Source organism: Castor canadensis, chromosome 7 (genome assembly GCF_047511655.1).
Source record: "Castor canadensis chromosome 7, mCasCan1.hap1v2, whole genome shotgun sequence".
Classification (NCBI taxonomy): domain Eukaryota; kingdom Metazoa; phylum Chordata; class Mammalia; order Rodentia; family Castoridae; genus Castor; species Castor canadensis.
In genome coordinates this window covers 137206689-137226784 of record NC_133392.1, presented here as the reverse complement: position 1 = coordinate 137226784, position 20096 = coordinate 137206689, and the positions used below count along the sequence as shown (strand labels likewise).

At 48.9% G+C, this 20096-nt stretch overlaps 1 protein-coding gene across 1 annotated transcript; it reads left to right on the top strand.

The window, feature by feature from the left end:
* Positions 1 to 15263: 15263 nt before the first annotated feature.
* Positions 15264 to 20096, top strand: Gjb3 (gap junction protein beta 3). The gene is made up of 2 exons (XM_020159621.2): positions 15264 to 15772; positions 18523 to 20096. The coding sequence occupies exon 2, from the start codon at positions 18558 to 18560 to the stop codon at positions 19368 to 19370; it is 813 nt and encodes a 270-aa protein (XP_020015210.1). The 5' UTR covers positions 15264 to 15772; positions 18523 to 18557; the 3' UTR covers positions 19371 to 20096.

Here is a 20096-nt window from a genome sequence, read left to right as displayed (position 1 = left end):
ATGATTCCAGTCTCTAAGGGTCCCTCAAGTCTGCCACCCACAGCTTTTCATCGATTCTCTTACTGGTCTCTCCAACATTCCCTCCACCAGGGAATGAGGTGATTAATCTGTACAGAAGTCTGACCACATCATTCTTCCTTCCCCTGCCTCAACAAGTATGAGGCCCTGAGTTCAAATTCCAGGACCACCAAAAAAAAATCTTCCAGCACCCCTACCTCAAACTCTGTAGTCCCCAACCTGACCCTACCAACCTCTCAACCTCATCTCTGGCTCTCTCCCTCCTTTTACCACCTATAACACCTAGGGGCTTGTGATTCCCCAAGCAGACACACCATACTGTGGCATGCCTCTGGCTTCTGTCATGCTGTCCCTCCTGGAGCCTGGAATGTCCTTCCTCCTCTATGACCTGTCCTTAAAACACAAGGGCAGCTTTCCCCATCTCTCCATTGCTAGCTTAGCTGTGCTTCTCTTCTGCCAAATTGGAACAGCTGGTTCCCCTGAGTGTCTTCCCATCAGCCTCTGAGCGCCTCTGAGCCCGTCAAGAAGCAGGACACTGAGTCACCAGGTCCTGGTAGTCATGAGCTGCCTGGGGGGAAGAAGGGGCTATATCCTGTTTATGGGAATCTAATGCCACACCTAGCCCAAGAGGTCAGCAAAGTGTTTTTTCCTTTGTTTGATTTGATGTTGCTAACTTAATCCATCCTAAAATCTGGTGAAGGAAACGTGCAGGCCCACAGGAATACTTCATGGCCACCCTGATTACAGGATGGGATCATAGAATTGCCTGTATCAGGTCAAATTCCCTGGAAGCAGAGCCAAAGGCAGGAATTTGGTGCCTGTGAAGGATGGAGCAGGGAGCAGGACAGGCAAGGCTGAGCTGAACTGGGTGTGTATTCTGGGAACTGGAGCTCGGCTTGATCTCTGTAGGGGAGGGGCTTTGAATCATAAATCCCACAAGAAGGTGGTCCCCTCTTGTAGACATGGGCACTAGGCCTTTGAACTCTCCTATCAGCCATTGGGTTCAAGTCACCACCTCCCTATGGCAGGAGGGCTAGCAGGAAGGAGAAAGTAGGTGGCTTCAGTCTAGTCAAGGTCATTTCTCCAGGAAGAGCTACTGTCCATGAGCTAATATTCAGAGGAAATGGTGTCCCCAGTAAAGGGGACATGGTCAGGGCACATGTACCACATACTGAACTCTGGACCCCAGGAAACAAGGATGGTTCTTACCCCGAGTCCAGACCACAGCTGTGACCACCCAACCCAGGAAAACAGGTTGGCACTCTTGATTGAACCGGATGGCCCCATACTGCTCAAAGGCAGTTCCCAAGTCCTGGCCAGGGCACCAGCCACAACCAATGCCCTCCAGGAGCTGCTGGGTATAGCATACAGTGAGCTCATACCAGGACCTGACCACTCTCACAGTGTCCTCTCTAAGGAGGATGTTCCAGTCCTGAGCCATGAACCAGATGGAGGCCAATTCCATCTGACCAGCCCAAGGCCTCCAGAGGGGACTGAAACTAATCTTGCAGGCTGTGCTTCAGCCATCTCACTGTGGCATCCTCAGCTCCCCATATTCTCAAGCCCTCCATTCTGCTCTCTCCACCACTCAGACCTCTCCACCTCCACCTCCTTGGGAAATCCCCAGTTGCTCCAGCTTCCTCTTCTGCCCTCTTTCCTGTTCCCATGGATACTACCTACCTCTCCTTATGCATTCAGAACTGAGCCCACAGGCAAGGGTATGCTCCTGGTGGTGTTTTCCCATGACCTGGGTCCACCTGTGCATCACCCTGTCCTTTGCATTCCATGACCTGCTTCTCCTCCTCAATGTCTAGCTACCTACACATAGGACATGCCAGACCTTGTCATTACCCACAACTGCTCCGCCTCTAGAGTCTTCTATTGGATTCAAGTCAACAAGTGTTGGTTGCTTATTGTGTTATTGCTTGTTTTTTGGTATGGAGGAGGTTTTTTTAAATCTTTTTGAAAAGTGTTAACCATCTATGTCTAGATTCAGGGAAGATTCCATGAAATACCTCCATTCTCTACCTTTTCTTGTTTGTTTGTTTTTAAGACAACCTGTGTAGCACAGGCTGGCATTGAAGTTGTAATCCTCCTACGTCAGCTTCCTGAGTGCTGGGATTACAGGCAAGTGCCCCTAAATCCAGCTCGATTGCTTTATTTTTGTGTGAAATCTCAGTGCTAGGTGCCAGGAAGAGTCAGACTTGGTCTTTGGCCTCACAGAGCTTGCATTCTAGAGAAGACAGCTCCACACTCATGCCATTCTGGGAAAGCCCAAGGTGCTGAAAGAGATCAGATGGAGTATCTGACGTTCAGATCCCGGAAAGGGATCCCTGAGACCTCTTACACTGAAACCTAGAGAAACAGGAGGATTTTGTCCAGCAAGGGGGGTGGGATTCCACATAGATGGGACAGTATATGCAAAGGTTGGACAAATCCGAGAGAAGAAACCCAGAACAGCTGAGTCAGGTGAGGGTCTGGTAAGTTGGAGTCAGGCTGAAGTGGACAGGGCCCAGCTCATATAATGCTCTCTTTGTAAGTCTCTGGTTAATGATTTGGGACTTGATCCTACAGACAATGGCAAGTCCATGGAGAGATTTAGCACAGAGGTGACACCTGTGGTTGCAGGGTGGAGGGATTGAGGCAGGGCTACATGTTTGGAATCTGATGCAATAGTCATGGCCCAAACTGGGTGTGTGGAGCAGGAATGGGGAAAAATAAAAGTAGCTGGATTTAAGAAATGTTTACAAGATAGAGTCAGAAGATTTGGTGATTTGGTTGGGCCTGGGGACCAAGTAGAGGGAGGAATCAGTGCCACCCAGGTTTCTGGCTCCAGGTCGTGGTGCCATTTACTGACTCGGGAATCCTGGTAGAGGAGCAGGTTTGAGGGAGATGCAGTGATTTCAACTTCAGGCATATTAAATTTGAGATACAAAGAAGATATTCTGCTTATTCCCTCTCCTTCATAGACCATTTTAAGCCCTAGCTCCCTGGCTTTCTTCTACTACTTCTGTTGTTTTTGGTGACTTCCCAGCCTACAACCTATTCTCTTGGTTCCTTGACCCTCCTTGCTTTCAACAAGCTTTTTCTCCACCCATCAAACCTCTCACACAGATCTCACACCCTAGACTTGTCTGTACCAAGCTGGATCATCTCCCATCCATTAGCTCACTCATCCGCCTTCCCACTCCTTCCTTCCGCATCTGTTGACCCGCCACTCTTTATTACCCATCATCCCCCTCACAACCTCCCTCCCCTCCTTTCCAGTTTAGACTCCACAGGCCCCCCAGGTAATCACTGACTTGTAGACATCCTCCACCCTGTGCCTTTGGATGTCTCTCTAGTACTCACCTGGCAGGACCCTCTCCATGTAGCACTTGTTCCTGCACCTTTGGAAACTTGTGCAGCTGGACTGACTAGTCTCAACTTAAACTTTTGACCACAAACCTCAAGGGGGCACTCCACAGCTCTAAGGAATTCTACCTTTTCCTAAGACTAGCTTGATTCTCCATAATGACTATATCATACCTTCTCTCTCCTCACACCTCTAGCCTACATTCTCCAATCCTCTATTTCAGCTGATAACCAAGTATCCAGTGTCCCCTGGGGAACAGGAGCAAGAATCAAGTACAAACTCAGCCCCTCACACCACATGTGTCACCTTCCTGGCATGAACACCCGTCCCCTCTGCCTTCTTGCCTATAACATGGATGAAATGGCCCAGATCCAAGACACCCCCCCACAGTGGGACAAGAGACCCCGTCACCTTCCACCTAGTTTAGACAGTGCTCCACAATTGGTTCCTCTCTCTCCTGCCTCACAATTTCCCTTTCTACAAATACATATCATATTTTCATTTCTTTCTTTTTTTTCAAATTCTCTCTTGACACCACATCCTTCTCCAGATACCTACCATATTGTCACACCAAACCCCTCTAGAAGGTGTGTACAGTTGTCTCCACCTCTTCATCAGTGCATGCCAGACAGGGCCTCCAAATTGCCAAATGCAATGGTCACTTCTTCCATCTCACCTCACTCCCTCCCTGGACCCTGTTTTATCTTGGCCTCCATGCAGCACCCTCTCCTGTCTTCCTCCCACCTCATCACTGGGTCTCTCTTGATCTCATAAGTGCCCCATTTTCCTCTTCCTATCCTCTAGATGCAAGATGTCTAGGGCCTAATTCTCTACATTCTTTTCTCTTCTGCATACATTTTCCCCTTAGTGATCTTGTCCAGTACCTTCTATAAAGCCCTCTATAAGCAGATGAAGACTACCTCATATCTGTGTTCGGACCTAACCTCTTCCATGAGTGTCAGACTCATGTACACGCCTTCCTACTGGTCTTTAAATTAGAACTCCGGGAGGGGGCGGGGGCAGGGGGGAGAAATGAACCAAGCCTTGTATGCACATATGAATAATAAAAGAAAAAAATAAATAAATAAGAACTCCTATTGCCCGTAAGCGAGGACAGATTTACGTTCCCTCCAGGTTTTCCCCACCTTAGAAGATGATTTCACCATCCACCCAGCTGTCCAACTCAAAAACTTAGGAGCCTCTTTCCTCATAATAACATCCATGCCATTGGCAAATCATGTTGGCTATAATTCAAAATTATTTTCAAGTTCCAATCACTTCCCCTCCTCTCCAGGTGTTTCAATCTCAGGCCAAGCCACCTCTTTTCAATACTTCTCTCACTGCCTCCACCCTCACTCTTCCACATAGCAGCCTGAAAGATCTTTCTAGCATGGAAGTCAGGTCAGTTGAGTCACTCTCTTGCTTAAAACCCAAGTGGCTTCCCATTGTGGCCAGAAAAATTAAAATAAATTTTGTTTCTAGTGGTACTAGGGTTTGAACTCAGGGCTTTGCACTTGTGAGGCAGGTACTCTACCATTTGAACCACATTCCCAGCCTACAAACCAACCTCTTTATCATGGCCTGTATACCTCTCCAAGACCAGCTCCCTCAGCTCTCCCCTCCTCCTGCTCACACCCCACCCAGGCTGTTCTCCAGCTCAGGGTCTTTGTGCCTGCTTCTGCTGGCAGACTCCTTACCCTGGAGCATCATACTTGTCCCCTCACATCTCAACTCAAACATCCCAATCCAGGAGGCTCCTTCTGACCCACTTTCCCCAGAAACACATGACACAGCTCACTGTACCACATGACTTCATTTTATCTTCTTTATAGCATTTACTGGCATATGAAATGTTCTCAATTCTTTGCATATTTGTTCACGGCATGACCCCTGAGATGAGCTGGAGAACAGGGACTCTGTCCTACTTACCCCTTGGCCCTCCAGCTCCTAGAACAGTGCCCACACAGTAGGCACTCAACATAAATGGGGCAAATAACTGACTGGCACCTGGGAGAGACATCTAGTAGGCTGTTAATGTAAGGGGGGAGGGACTAACCAAGAGATGTAGATTAAAGAGTCATCAGCATGAATGCCTAAATAGAACACAAAATCACCTCTCAGGTAGGAAGGGCTGATCTTATAATAGAGTCCTTATGAAATCTCCTGCATTGTGGGGCATGTTCTCAGTTATTGTGTTTTGAACGACAAAATGCTCTTTGGGGAAAACTCATTAGCCTGAAATAACCTCAATCAATACTGTTTAGGGCGTTCATGGAGGTCAGTTGGCAGAACCAGAAAAAAAAAATCAGAAGCAAAGACATTTCATATAGATTTAATCATTATTCCTGGGGGTAAGACCTTACAATTACAGGCATTGTCTTTTTACCCAAGTCCTTTAAAAAATACTTTAGAAACAATAAAGGAATGTGGAGCTGACAAATGCACAGCCAGTAAGACAGTGTCCAGTAGGATATTTTTTAATTTATGCAGCAGGCTTTGTGGCGAAGAATAAAAATTCCAGCTTCTTATACAGATTTGAAAAGTTCTATGTTGTCAGGCTCAGTGCAATACATCTGTAATCCCAGCACTTGAGAGACAAAGGCAGGAGGCTCATGAGTTTGAGACCAGCCTTGGTACATAGCAAGACCCTGTCCCAAAATTTAAAAAAAAAAAAAAAATTCATTTAAGCCCGGTGAAGTGGCTCAAGTGATAGAGCACCTGCTTAGCAAGCTAGCAAGCATGAGGCCCTGAGTTCAAGCCCCAGTGTAACCAAAAAAAATTAATTTTAAAAAGCATTATGTCACAGACAACTTAGGCAGAAGAAAAGTTTTTTTGTTTGTGTTTCATTGAGGGGTGGGCATTGAGACTGGGTCCCACTAAGTAGCCCAGGCTGGTCTCATCAATTCTCTAGCCTTGGCCCAGCTAGAAATTTTTTTTTTGGGTGGTACTGAGGTTTGAACTCAGGGCTTTATGCTTGCTCAGCAGGTGCTTTACCACTTGAGCCCCACCTCCAGCACTTTTTGCTCTGGTTATTTTGGAGACGGGGTCTCGCTTTTTGCCCAGGACAGCCTGGACCTCAATTCTTCTATTTTAGACCTCCCACCGTAATTGGGAGGACAGGCATGTGCCACCATGCCCAGCTTTTTCTATTGAGATGAGATATTGCAAACTTTCTTGCCTAGGCTGGCCTAGAACTGCAATCCTCCTGATCTCAGCATCCTGCATTTCTAGGATGACAGGCATGTGTCACTGCACTCAGCTATTGGTTGTGATGAGGTCTCAATAACTCTTTTCCCAGGCTGTCCTTGAACCACAGTCCTTGCTCTCTGAGTACTTCAGTGTTCTCAGTTCTGTCCCATCCAGAAAGCAAAAGACAAACCTTGCCTTGACCCCATGTCCTCTGCAGCTACTTCATCCCACCTGGCTTCTCCAACTTCTCCTTCCTCACCTCCCACTCCCTCGCCCACCAACTATAATCTATCTTGGCCCCAGCACAGCATTCAACTGCCCTGTGTCAATTTGCCAACTCAGCCCAGTGGGTGCTCTCCAGACCTGGTCTTGCACAATGAGGCATTTAAGGATTCACGGCTGGAAGTTCTTCCCCATATCGTGATGCTTTGTTCTGTCCACTCAGCACTTCTCTCCCTCTAAACTGGGCTTCTAAAGGTGACTGCCAGCCATGTATCCTAGCTCCCTCAAGATTCGCTCATATTGCAGCATGTGTCAGAACTCCATTCCTCTTTACTGTTGAATACAATTCCATTGTGTTGTCCTCAGAGTGGATACTGCTCCAGGAGAGACCAGACAGGGCTCTTGTTTTTTTCCCTTGTTTCTAAGGAAAGCATATAGTGGCAGAACTCGGGGAAGGTGTGAGCTCAGAGTTGCTAGTCACCTTATGTGAAAGTCTCATGCAAAAACCCATTATACCAGAAAGAAAGGAGCCAAAAATCAGAGAGAAGCAGAGGCCAGCAAAGAGGAGAGAGGTCCTCAACACTCTCCAGACTGGACACCAGGTACTGCTGGCATCCTGCCCTTCCTGTGTTCTACACAATAAATTACCATTCTTGCCCAAGCTAATTTAAGTTTCATTTCCATTGTTTGCAATTAAAAGTCTTGACAAGGGATGGTGGAGGAGTGGCTCAAGCAGTAGTGTACCTGCCTAGCAAGCACAAGGCCCTGGGTTCAATCGCTAGTACCACAAAAAAAGGTCTTAACAGTACACCAGGCTTCTTTCTGCAACACCACTCTTCAAGTTTTCCTGCCACCACGCTCTCCACCTCTGTGAGCCCACCCTGAACTGGACAGGTCCTGGGTGCTCTCCCCAGTCTCAGCACCCTCCCTGGGTGATCCCTTCCTCTTCTGTGGCCTTGACTCCCATCAGGACACTGTTGACTCCCAAATTCATAATTCCATCTCTCTTTCTCTATTTCTTAAATCTTTCATTGTGATAGAATATACCTGACAAAAATTACCATCTTAACCATTTTAAGTGTGCAATGTAGTACCATTAATTACATTCACAGTGGTGTGCAAACATCTCCACTACTCAACTCTAAGACTTTCTCATCATCCCTACAAAAACCCTGTACCCCTGAAGCACTAAGCCCCACTCACGCCTCAGCCCAGCACCTCGTCACTTCTAACCTATGTTCTGTATCTATGAGTTTGCCTATTCTTGATATTTCACAAAAGTGGAATCGTACAGTATCTGCCTTTTTGTATTGTTTAAAATCCATCCACATTGTAGCATGTACCAGAACCCAATTCCTTTTTACTGTTGAATAGAACTCCATTGCAGGATGAGGCCCCGTTTTATTTATCATTGATCTTTAGACATTTAGGCTGGCTCCACCTTTTGGCTATTGTAAATACATTCACATACAGGTACAGGTTTGAACCCCTGTGTTCCATTCCCTTGGGTACAGACGTAGAAGTGGACTTCATAGTCCACTTCTTGCTAGCTCCTGAACCCTCAGTCTCTCCTTCTCTCCTCACTCTCTGAGCACTTCAGTGTTCTCAGATCTGTCTCATCCAGAAAGCAAAAGACAATCCCTGCCTTGACACCATATCCTTTACCTCATCTCTCCTGGCTTTCCCAACCTCTTCTCCTTCCTCACTTCTGCCCACCAACTATGATCGGTCTTGGTCCCAGTATGCTATTCAACTGTCCTTCCTGTGTCAACTTCACCTATGACTTCTTTGTCACTCAGCTCACTGGGTGTTCTCCAGGCCTTGTCTGGTCTAGGTCAGAGGAAAGTTTGTGTTTAACTTTCCAAGGAGCTGCCAAACTTTTCTTCAAAGACTGCACCCTTTTTCCATTCCTACCAGCAATGTGTGAGGGCTCCAATTCCTTCCTCTTTCCTGAGGTCTGTTCCCACACATGCAACTGCTTCATCCCTACATTTGTGTTCCACGGGGAGGTCAGACCCAGCCACAGCTGGGCATTTGGATCCAGAGAGTGATTTGGCTGTGTGAAAACAGCCAGTCCTGAGCCCCACCCAGTGTCTGAGGATCCGGAATGGGCTACGTGTTAGGGATTAGGTGAGGCTCAGAGATGAGGACAGATGAGATGAAGCTGCCTATTGTGGGCTTGCATCAAAATAAAAAAGCGTCTTATAAAGCTATGGTCAGAATGCCCCAAAGGCCTAGTCTAAATGGCTGCACCTCGCCAGGCATGGTGGCTTGGTGGCCCATATCTGTAATCCCAGAACTTGGGAGGCTGAGGCAGGATGATAATGAACTGCAGGCCAACTGAACAGCAAGACCCTGTCTCCAAAAAAAGGTGTATGTGGGGAGGCTGCCCTAAAGGATCACTTACAAATACATAATTTAGCAGACTCCAGGCACAATGACCCTTGTGTTTTCTTCTGCCTCTCCTGACATGTTCCCTTTTTTTTTTTGGCCTTCCCAGGTCAGCTGCCTACTCTGTTACTTAGGTCAGGACCTCTTCAATTTGTAGAGACAATTAATTCAAGAGCCGCATCCCTGCAACCCAGACCCAATCCAAGTCCTCCTCTCTGATGCTCAGTGCTCATATCACTTCCTTAGCCCAGGATCAAGTCTCCAGAAGCTATCGGAAGCTCCCACACTTAAGATGGGAGGCTAATTTCAGGGTATACTGCAAATACCTCGTGCCAGGCTGGCTTGCCTAGCCATCCTGATGTCCCACACCCTTGTAACTTGAAGGGCGGCCTGAACAAAGGAGCCTCCCCCAACCTGGAAGGTGAACAGAGACTGGAACAGCCACACAGTCCACCTTCAGCACCATGGGTGGAGGGAAGGAAGGGAGAAAGATGAGGCTTAATTGAAAAAGACTTCCTGGTAGATAGCAGTTAGTCACAGAGAAACTTCTAGAGGCTAGAGAAGAACAGATTCAACAATTGCTCTGTGCTGGAGGCCAGGTAGGTCAGCTATTCTGCTCCAGACAGAAGACAGAGCAAGTACACAGGTGTGAGGCTGGACAGGACCCACTGTGCACCCAGGGCAGCAAGGACCCCAATGAGCCAGGGCAGTCAGTGAGCAGAGAAAGGCAGGAATGAGGACAGGGTATTCAGATAAGCTGGGGCAGGACAGGATCCATTGAAGTCTCACAGGCCATCCTGCTGCCTGTGGCTGTCTGTCTGAGTGAGCAGGAAGCCAATGGGGCATTTTGAACAAAATGGAACATGGTGCCTCTGGAGGTTGTTAGCAATAAGCAAATTGGGGCAAGGGTGAAGCAGGGAGACTAGTCTGAAGGCTACTGCAGTGATCCAGGAAATGAATGGGTCGTAACTTAATATCCCCAGGACAAGATTCATGCAGTCAGAGAGATGTGGCTAGACTCTGAAAATATTTTGAAAGTAGTACCGTAAGGATTCTTCCATTGGATGTGATCCAAGAGAAAGGAGGATCCACTATGACTTTAAGGTGTGGGGCCTGAGTAAATAGGTAAATAAAAATGCCATTTTCTGGAAGAGTGGATGAGAAGAAGGAGAGGAATAAAAGGAGTTCATTGCCAGATAAACACTTCTCAAGTAGACACCATACAATTTTTTAATACAAGGGTATCCCATGTACTGGTTAAAATTCAGTTTTTGTTTGTTTTTGTTTTGATTTGTTTCTATGTTTGACAATCTTTAGAAGTCAGGAACTTAATCTGAGTCATAATGAGTTTGTGATTCCTTAACAGCTCAACACATGAGACAGAGTTCAGGGAAATGGTATGGGTTGGAGAAAAGTATCTAGGAGTTGTTGACCTAATTTTGATTTTTGAGATGGAGTCTTGCTATGTTGTCTAGGCTGGCCTAAACACTCCATCCTTCTGCCTAAGATTCCCAATAGCTGGAAGTACAGGTGTGTACCACCACACCCAGCTTAATTTTGATATTTTCAAACCCTGATAGTGGATGGCATCACCAAGAGAGAGGGGCCCATAGACTGAGCCAAGGTCATCCAAGGCTAGACATCAGGGAGATCTGGAGGAGCCGTCAAAGGAGACTGAGAAAGTTCAGGGAGGAAGAGGGAGGTCAGAAGATTGTGAGGTCTTGGAAGCCAAATGATCCGAGTATCCCAAGGAGAAAGAAACCAACTTCACTACTGCTGCTAAGCATAGAGGGAAAGATGAGGAATGGAACTTGGCCATGGGGATTTAGCTATGGGGACCTTGACAGGAGCACTTTTGTGAAGCAAAAGGATAATTTCAAGAGAATATTTTAAAAGATCCAGGCACCAGTGGCTCACACCTGTAATCCTAGCTGCACAGGAGGCAGAGATCAGGAGGATCGAGTTCAAAGCCAACCCAGGTGGATAGTTCACAAGACCCTATCTCAAAAAATCCCATCACAAAAAAGGGCTGGTAGAGTGGCTCAAGACATAGGCCCTGAGTTCAAGTCCCTGTACTGGAAGGAAGGAAGGAAGGAAAGGAAAGGAAAGGAAAGAAAGAAAGAAAGAAAGAAAAGAAAAAAAAAATGGAAGTCACAGCAGTGTTTTCCATGAATTTATCTCTAAAGACAGCAGGCACCAGACAGAAAAAGAGTGAAGGGTAAAGAGAGGTGTTTTGTTTAGATCAAGTTTTTTCCAAGATGGTGAAATACCATATTTTATAATGGGGAAGCTCCAGCAGAGAATCTGAGGGTGATGATGGAGAAAGAGAGGTGGAGTGAGGCCCTTGGTGGGCAGATGGAGTGGTGCACCTACAGAGTGGCTACATCCCAACAATCACTCAACAAAGGCCAGCATTCGCTCCAGTTGTGCAGGAAGAACTTCCAAGCAACTATAGTTATCTTGGAAGAAACACAGTCCTCCTCCAACCTGGATTTTAGGCATTGCTTCATCCTTACCCACAGCCCCAGACATGTACAAGCACCCATTCCTCTGCTTGGCCTGCTTCCTTCTGGCTTCTGTCTGCTCCACCTCTCTGCTCAAGGATCAGGAACTCCAGGCCTCTGTGGCAGACACACAAATGTATGAACAGCCCCAGCCTGGGATGGGAGGCCCTGTCCATCCCAGGAAGCCCCTGCCCTAGGCCTGGACAGAGCTCAAATTGAGGGGGTGGCCTAGGAGCAAGACTAGCCCTGGCCAAGATCTGGGCTGGAAGAAGTGAAGTGGCTTCACCCCCAGATGGCAGGTGTAGGACCTGAGGGCATGGGGGTGGCAGAGGCAGCTGCCAAGCTCTGGCACAAGACAGCCTTACCCTGAGGAAGAGGGGTGGCCTAGATGGCTTCCCACACAGTCCCCTACTCAAGGAACAGAAATTTAGGGTGGGACAGCAAGGCCTCAAGTCATCATAGCCTCTCTGTGGGGATGAAAAATCTCACAGCTCAATCCAAAAAAAGCAAAGGCCAATTGTTGGGGGCACCGCCTGACACCAGGAGGCAGGGGCAACCATGGCAGGGTAAGAACAACAGTACCTGTACCCTAAACTCACCTGATCACCAAAGCAGAGGAACCCAATTGCACACACACCTCCCACACAGCCACACACGCACACAACCTCCAAACAACACCACCATCTCCACAATCATACACGTTCACAACCACACACATCAAAACACAGCCTCCCATACAGTTCACACAACCCCAGAAACACAAAATCACCCAAAGCACACACAGAGACAGTATGCATCTCCCGTCCTGGGCTGCAGCAGGAACATGACCCTGAGCTCCCGGCTCTGGAGATGACCTTATAGAAGGTTGTGAAGTGAGGCTGCCAAGGAAGGAGGTGAGCAGGCTCCAGAGAGGAGGATCCTGACAAGAAGAGGAACCTGCCAGGCAGAGAGCTGGAAGGCACAGGCCGGCAGAGGGAACAGCCAATGCAAAGACCAGGAGGCAGAGTGAACGTGGCCACTGTGATTGGAAAGCAGTAATCAAAGCAACAGCAGGTGGCAAGAGGTAAGGCAGGACTAGGTCATTTGCAGCCTTGTAGGTCAACCTCAAAGAGTAGGCATTAATCTAAAAGTAATGATAGGTCACTGAAAAGCTTAAGAGGGAGTGACGTGGTTGTTTTGTGGCATTAAAACACGCTTTAACTGGAAGACACCATGGGAGAAATTTTTATTTCAATTCTAAGTGGCAAAGGCATTTCTAATTATGACCAAACCCAGAGGCCATAAAAGTAAGATTAATACATCCGACTATTTGAAGAAAGTTTAATCCCACGTGGCAAAAACACCATATGCAAAGTCAAAATACAAGTGTCAGACAGGAGAGGGACACAGACAGAGTTTTTTCCTTCATATGTAAAGAGCTCCTAAAAAATAATGTAAAAAAACGTAGCCGCTGGCTCACACCTGTAATCCTAGCTACTTAGGAGCCTGAGATCAAGAGGATCGCAGTTCAAGGGCAAATAGTTCACAAGACCCTATCTCCAAAATAAGCAGAGCAAAATGGACTGGAGGTGTGTCTAAACTCTGAGTTCAAACCCCAGTCCCACAAAAAAGAAATAATAATAATAAAAAGACAACTATCTTTAGATAAATGTGCAAAGGCAAAGGATTGTTCACAGAAAAACAAACAAAAATGGTTCTTAAATGTAATGAAAAGATCAATCTCACTTATAAAAGTGAAATGCAAAATAAAAGTATACCACAGTACCACTGGCAAAGATCATAGAGTTTCATTATGCTGGATAAAAAGGGCGTGAGGAAACAAGAATGCTCATGACTCGTGGCAGTGAAAACTGATACACCCATGGAGGACATTTGACAATATCTGTCAAAATTTTAAATGAGCAGCTGGGCACCAGTGGCTCACACCTATAATCCTAGCTACTCAGGCAGCAGAGATCAGGAGGATTGCAGTTCAAAGCCAACCTGGGCAAATACTTCACAAGACCCTATCGAAAAAAAAAATCACAGAAAAGAGCTGGTGGAGTAGTTCAAGATGTAGAACCTGAGTTCAAACCCCAGTACCACCAAAAAAAAAAAAAAAAAACTTAAATGAGCATACCACTTTAACCCAAATATACATCCTATATACACAATTTCAAAATGGGTTAATGCTTGCTCAAGAACATTGGTTGCAATGGTGCTTGAAATAAGAAAGAGGAGGGAAGGGAGGGAGGGAGGGAGAATTGACGTAAGCCTTAATTTTCATCAATATGGGACTGATTAAACATATTATAGTACATATACAATTCAGCTCTTTAAAAAGATACAGCTCTATATCTACTGGCAAGGAAAATATCCAAAACTTTATTAAATGAAAAGACAAAGTGTACCATGGCATGCACGCATACTTCCATATGTCACACAAAGACTTCTCCAAAGTTAAATACTCATGGATGTTTCAGGATGGAAAACCATGAAGTAGTAGCTTTCTGGTCAGGTGTGGTCACACAGTCTGGTGTTTAGGACTAGCCCTAGAAATGTGGAAATATCAGTGAGTGAAGGTAGAGCTCCAGGACTGGATGAGCTCACCTCAGAGGAGAGACACCAGGCCAGGGACACCCACAGGAAAGATCAAGATGTGAGGCTTCCCAATGACCAAGAAACCAGGAGGGATGTCAAGGAAGCCAAGGGAAGAAAGTGCTCTGAGAAGGAAGGAGTGACCAACTGGCCAGGAGCTTCTGGTCAAGAAGGGGGACAGAGATGTGACTGTCAGATTTAGCTTCATGGAGATCCACATTGACCTTGATAGACTGTTTTTAGTGACATGATAAAAAATAAGTTGAAGATTACCTAGGAAGTAAGGAAGTGGGGGAAAGGCAAGTTTTGCTCTGAAATTGGTAAACAGCAAGTAGCAGAGTCATGGTGCCCAACACCCACCCACCCACCCATCACACTCACACAGCTACACACCAGCACATGGGCAAAACTACTGGGACCACCCCTGGCCATCCAATCCCAGCACAGATTTTCAAGGGCCATGACCACAGAAAGTAAAAGGTGGCCTATGCCCTATGGCTTTGCCCTATCCAAAAACAACATCGATGAGGTCTCCTGTGTCACCTAACCACTCTTGCCTCAGTTTTCTGGATCATAAAAGTCAGAAGGATCATACATGCCTCATCTGTGAGGATGAAATAAAACATGTGGGGTGGTTGCCCTTGTCCCCAGAGTCCAGCCCAGGTGGGAGTTCTCTACCAACAGGAGTAGGAGGAGAGGCACCACAATCGACCTTCCTAACTTTGGAGGTATTTATTAGAATAAAAGGAGGCACTGCTGATTATCCGGATACCCGGTTACAGTCCTGGGCAGATGAAATGTACAGTCACCATGGCTCTGGCAACTTCATCTCTGTCTAGACAGTGAAGGCACAGCCCCATTGTGACTAAGGTCCAGGGATTCGCTGCAAGCCAGGAGACTGGAGTCTTGGGGCTTTCATTGGTTCTAGTCATTGGCTCACTAGCAAATAAAACAAAGCCTCCTTGTCCCCAGACCCCAGCCCTGGTGCAGCCCAGCCACAGATTCCACCCTCCAGAGGGGTAGGGAGCATAGGGGCATAGGAGGATACCCCTCAGAAGTGTCCCCACGCAGGTTCGTGGCCTTGTGCCAGGCAGGGCGCGGGCCTGGTATCCATGGTAGAAAGCGTGGGCGAGTCATTTTATTGCCATCTTCCTGCCACAGCACTTAACAGTTTACAGAGTGTTTCATGCCTCTCATCTCATTGGAGCCTTTGCAACAGCCCTGCCCATGGCCACCCATGTCCCCATTCCACGCGTGAGCAAAGCAAGGCTCGGAGGAGCCACGCTCCTCTCCCGGGGCTCCGGGCGGCGTCGGGATTAGAACCCAGACCCCTGCATCCCGCCAGCCACTGCCGGCTCCTCCCCTGGCTGTCCCTCCTCCACGCCGCCCCTGGCGGTGCTCGCAGCGCAGCGCGCCTGGCCGGCTGCGGCCGCAGAGCTCGGCTAGTGGCTTTCTCATCTCTGCTGCGGACCTTGGGGACGTGGGGCCAAGCCCCACGGTGGCTGCACCACAGACGGTAAGTACCAAGCAGGGGAGGCTCCCAGGGCCCCTCGGCGACCCCTCTGCGGCGGCCGTGGCCGGGATGGGGTGCGCAGTGGAGGAATCCCCAACACCCCAACCCACCTCAGCTTTTGCGCCCCTAGATGCCGGGCGTGTGGCGGTTCCAGCTGCTGGAAAGTTCCAAGAAGGAATTCCCCCTCCCGGGTCCACAGCTCCCAATGTGCCTGGCATGGAGGGGAATTGGGGAGGCGGGGCAGGGAAGAGTTCTATCTTTGGAAGCCACTGTGGGAGGAAAAGAGCAAAAGTTGGACATGGCCGGTTTGGGGACCAGAAGGAAAAAACGGTTGTGCTGGGAGCTAGCCTTGGGGGGCAGCTGGGGGATGCAGAACCGGCTCCACCAGTCCCCAGAGAGAGACATTCTTGGCCGGTGAATTGCTTCCCTGGGGTGTGTCTTGGGGAGGGACTGGGCAGCCACACCTGGAAGGCAGAAGGGGGGCCCAGAGGGGTCTGCACCCCTTAAGCAGCCAGGGAAGGAGGGCAGGGGGGAGAGTTCAGATAGAAACCGCTCTTGGGGCCCCTCTCCTTCCCTGGCTGGGAGGCAGGGGCCCCCACCTCCACCTCACTTCCTTAAGCACACCACAGGTGAGTGGCCAGGCTGGGAAGGAAACAATCTTGGGACTCTTACAACCAAGAAATAGGACTTCTTTCCCTTTAGAGATAAGAACAGGATCGATAGATAGGAGGAAATTCTTGGATGGCACCCAGCCAGTAAGTGCAGAGTTGAGCTCTGATAGCAGACAGTGTTCAGAGCGATTCCACACAAAGGCCAGGGCTTAGAAGGAACAGAGTGGGCACAGAGGAGGGCCTCTGGGGATGGGGTCTTCCCAGTCACCCCATTCTGTCACAGCCTGTAATTCCCAAACGACAGGCACCTCGGAGGGCAGAAGTGCTGCAGGAGCTGCAGGCTTGCTTTTCCCTATCCCGCCTGGCCCTCCCACCTTGAATCTGAGAACTAAGCACTAACTCCTTTACCCATTCAGCATTTATTAAGTGCCTACAAAATGCCTAGCATCAGGCACTAAGCATGAAGCAACCAGCAAGATGGGTTGATGTTGTAACTGGGGAGACAGATGATAATAAAACCCCCAAAGTGACAAATACCTTAATTTCAAATGGTGATTCAGCACTGTGAAGAAAACAAAGGGGACAGAAGCAGAGGGTCTGGGGGCAGATTCAGATCGGAGGGACTCTGAGGAGACCCTAAGGCAATGATGTTTGAGTATAGGCCTCCGATGAGAAGGGCCAGCCATGTGAGGTTCTGGAGACAGAGCATTCCAGACAATCCAAATCATTGCAAACCCCTGAGGGGACCGTGTGGCAGGAACAGAGAGAGGCAGGTTGAGCACATGTGGGAGAGGAGGATGCGAATGTAAAAACCTAGGTTTGAGTTCTAACTACAGAGAGAAGCTAGTGGAGAGTTTTAAGCAAGGTGGTGACATGATTGAGTACATTGTTGTGGGCAGGAGGAGACCATGAAGGTAATATAGGGAACAGTGATAGTAGCTTGGACCACAGTGGTGCACCCCCCCACCCCCGGCATAGTGTATGCCCAGAGGCACAGGCCCAGCCAGAAGCACTCCCATGTATACACAGGCTCATACAGGCGCAGAAGAGGTACATGGTCTATACCTGTCCTGTCAGCGCGCCAATACCAGGTGCACTTAGCAGACCCACCTGTCTACACCCTCTGAGTCACGGAGACTGGGAGGAAGATGTGGAGCGCCCTTGGACACGACATGGCCTGACAAGCAGCACAGTGGGGGGTTGGCTGGGGCTCCCCAGGCCCAACACCGGGAAGGGGAGTTGTCTCTACATATTCCCAGGACCTTATGTTCCCAGAAGCAAGACCAAAATCCTCATGTAACTCCACCTGACCAGATACCCCATCTTCACTACCAGCAAGTTATGTGAACTCAACAGGCCCTTTCCCCTCCCCACCTCAGTCTCCTTTCTGTAAAATGGTCTCATGAGCTCAGCTGCACAGCATGGTGTTGAGGCATCAAAAGGAAGTTTCCAGATCCTGGCCTGGGGTACATGCAGCAGAGGAGGGGAGGGAAGGAAAGGTGGTAGAAAGCAAGGGTCTGGCCTGAATTCAACTCTCATCCTCAGTGAGTGGCCCAACCTCCTGGACTCCACCAGCACTTACTCAATGCCTACTGTATACTGTGAGCTGTTGCAATCATTGTATCATTTAGTTACCAGTTGCTTCACTTGCAAGTGGGGAGCAGAGTAGCATCTACCTCACGGACTCATTATGAGCAGCTGAATGAGCCCCTGCACACAGGTGGCTAGCCTCTTGCCTGGCACACAGCAAGTGCTAAATGAATGGTTATTGCTATTATGAGCAATGCACATTCCCTGCCTTCCAGCGTGCTACCTGTGTGTCTTTGGACAGGTTCCTTATTCTTACTGTGCCTCAGTGTTCTAACTGCATTTTGGGAGGAATAATAGTCCTGATACATAGGGGCATTGTGATAAATGAACAAGTACATCCATGTTTAAAAAAAAAATCAATTAAACCAGACGTGGTACACATCTATAGTCTCAGACCTTAGAAGGCTGAGGCAGGAGCCTCAAGAGTTCAAAACCAGGCTGGGCTAAATGGTGAGACCCTGTCTCAAAAAGAAAAAAAAAAATTAGAACTCTGAATGCTCAATAAATGTCGCTGGTCCATTAATATACTGGTTTTCCTTATCACTTCCTCAGGTGGGCACTGGTGCCCGGGGTCCCCAGCAGGCACCATGGACTGGAAGATGCTCCAGGCGCTACTGAGTGGTGTGAACAAGTACTCCACAGCCTTTGGGCGCATTTGGTTGTCAGTGGTGTTCGTCTTCCGGGTGCTGGTGTATGTGGTGGCCGCTGAGCGTGTGTGGGGCGATGAGCAGAAAGACTTTGATTGCAACACCAGGCAACCGGGCTGCACCAACGTGTGCTATGACAACTTCTTCCCCATCTCCAACATCCGCCTCTGGGCGCTGCAGCTCATCTTCGTCACGTGCCCCTCACTGCTGGTCATCCTGCACGTGGCCTACCGCGAGGAGCGGGAGCGGAAGCACCGCCAGAAGCACGGTGAGCAGTGCGCCAAGCTGTACAACAACCCAGGCAAGAAGCACGGCGGCCTGTGGTGGACCTACCTGCTCAGTCTGGTCTTCAAGCTCATCATCGAGTTCCTGTTCCTCTATGTGCTGCACACGCTGTGGCACGGCTTCACTATGCCACGCCTGGTGCAGTGCGTCAGCGTGATGCCCTGCCCCAACACCGTGGACTGCTACATCGCCCGGCCCACCGAGAAGAAAATCTTCACCTACTTCATGGTGGGCGCCTCAGCCGTCTGCATCGTGCTCACCATCTGTGAGATCTGCTACCTCATCTTCCACCGGGTGCTGCAAGTCCTGCGCAAAGACAAACCAGCAAAGAGCCGCAGCCTTCCATCCTCCACCAGCCGGGCCTCCACCTGCCGCTGCCATCACAAGCTGCTGGAGGCCGAGGAGCTGGGTCCTCACCCAGGCGATGCCAAGCTGCAGGCTTCTGCGCCCAACCTGACCCCCATCTGATCCCAGGGCTGGGGGAGGTGGGGATGAGGCAGGGTGGTGCTGCAGGTGGAGGGGTCCTATGGGTACTGGGTGCCCCCACTTTGAATTCGCTAAGCTATCCAATTCTATTTCAAGCAGGTATGTGTGGACACCAGGCATTGGGTTGTCTACCTGGGTGTAGGTAATACCGCAGCTCAAGCCTGCAGGAGATGGACATTTAAACGAGCAAATTAACTATGCATGCAGGGGTAGGCTTCATGCTTTGAGCTAGCAGTGGGGCTTCTACCTAACTAGTGCCCCAAGGGTAATGAGGCCAGGCTCTCCTGGGAAAACAGTAGGGGAGAGAGGTGAGAGGTGGTCCCCCACAGAGATAGCAGCAGCAAAAACACCTGGGGCTGCAAGAGCAGAGGTGCCTATCCTGGGCTGGATGGAGCAGACCTTGGAGAAACTGCCATGTGTCTGGGTGGAAAGCTCTTCTCCCAGAGCAAGTTTAGGAAGAGGCAGTGCCCCTGCGGATGCCCAACTGCAGCTCAAGATACCTGGGGATCCTCTGGGTCGCCACTTTCCTCAGCAATAGCCCCATCCTGCAAACCCTCCCCCCGCCCCTCCGCCACAGTGGTATTATAGCCCTCCTCCTACCAATGTGTTCACTCTGGTTCCCCTATTCTCTGGAACTCAGGGGGCACGTGTCAACGGGAGCACTCCCAAGGCAGTTTCTTTGAAAGCAATAAACGTGCGTTTTATACA

Excerpts from the sequence above, each read along its gene's own strand:
- Gjb3 (XM_020159621.2), top strand. The coding sequence starts at position 18,558 with ATGGACTGGAAGATGCTCCAGGCGCTACTGAGTGGTGTGAACAAGTAC.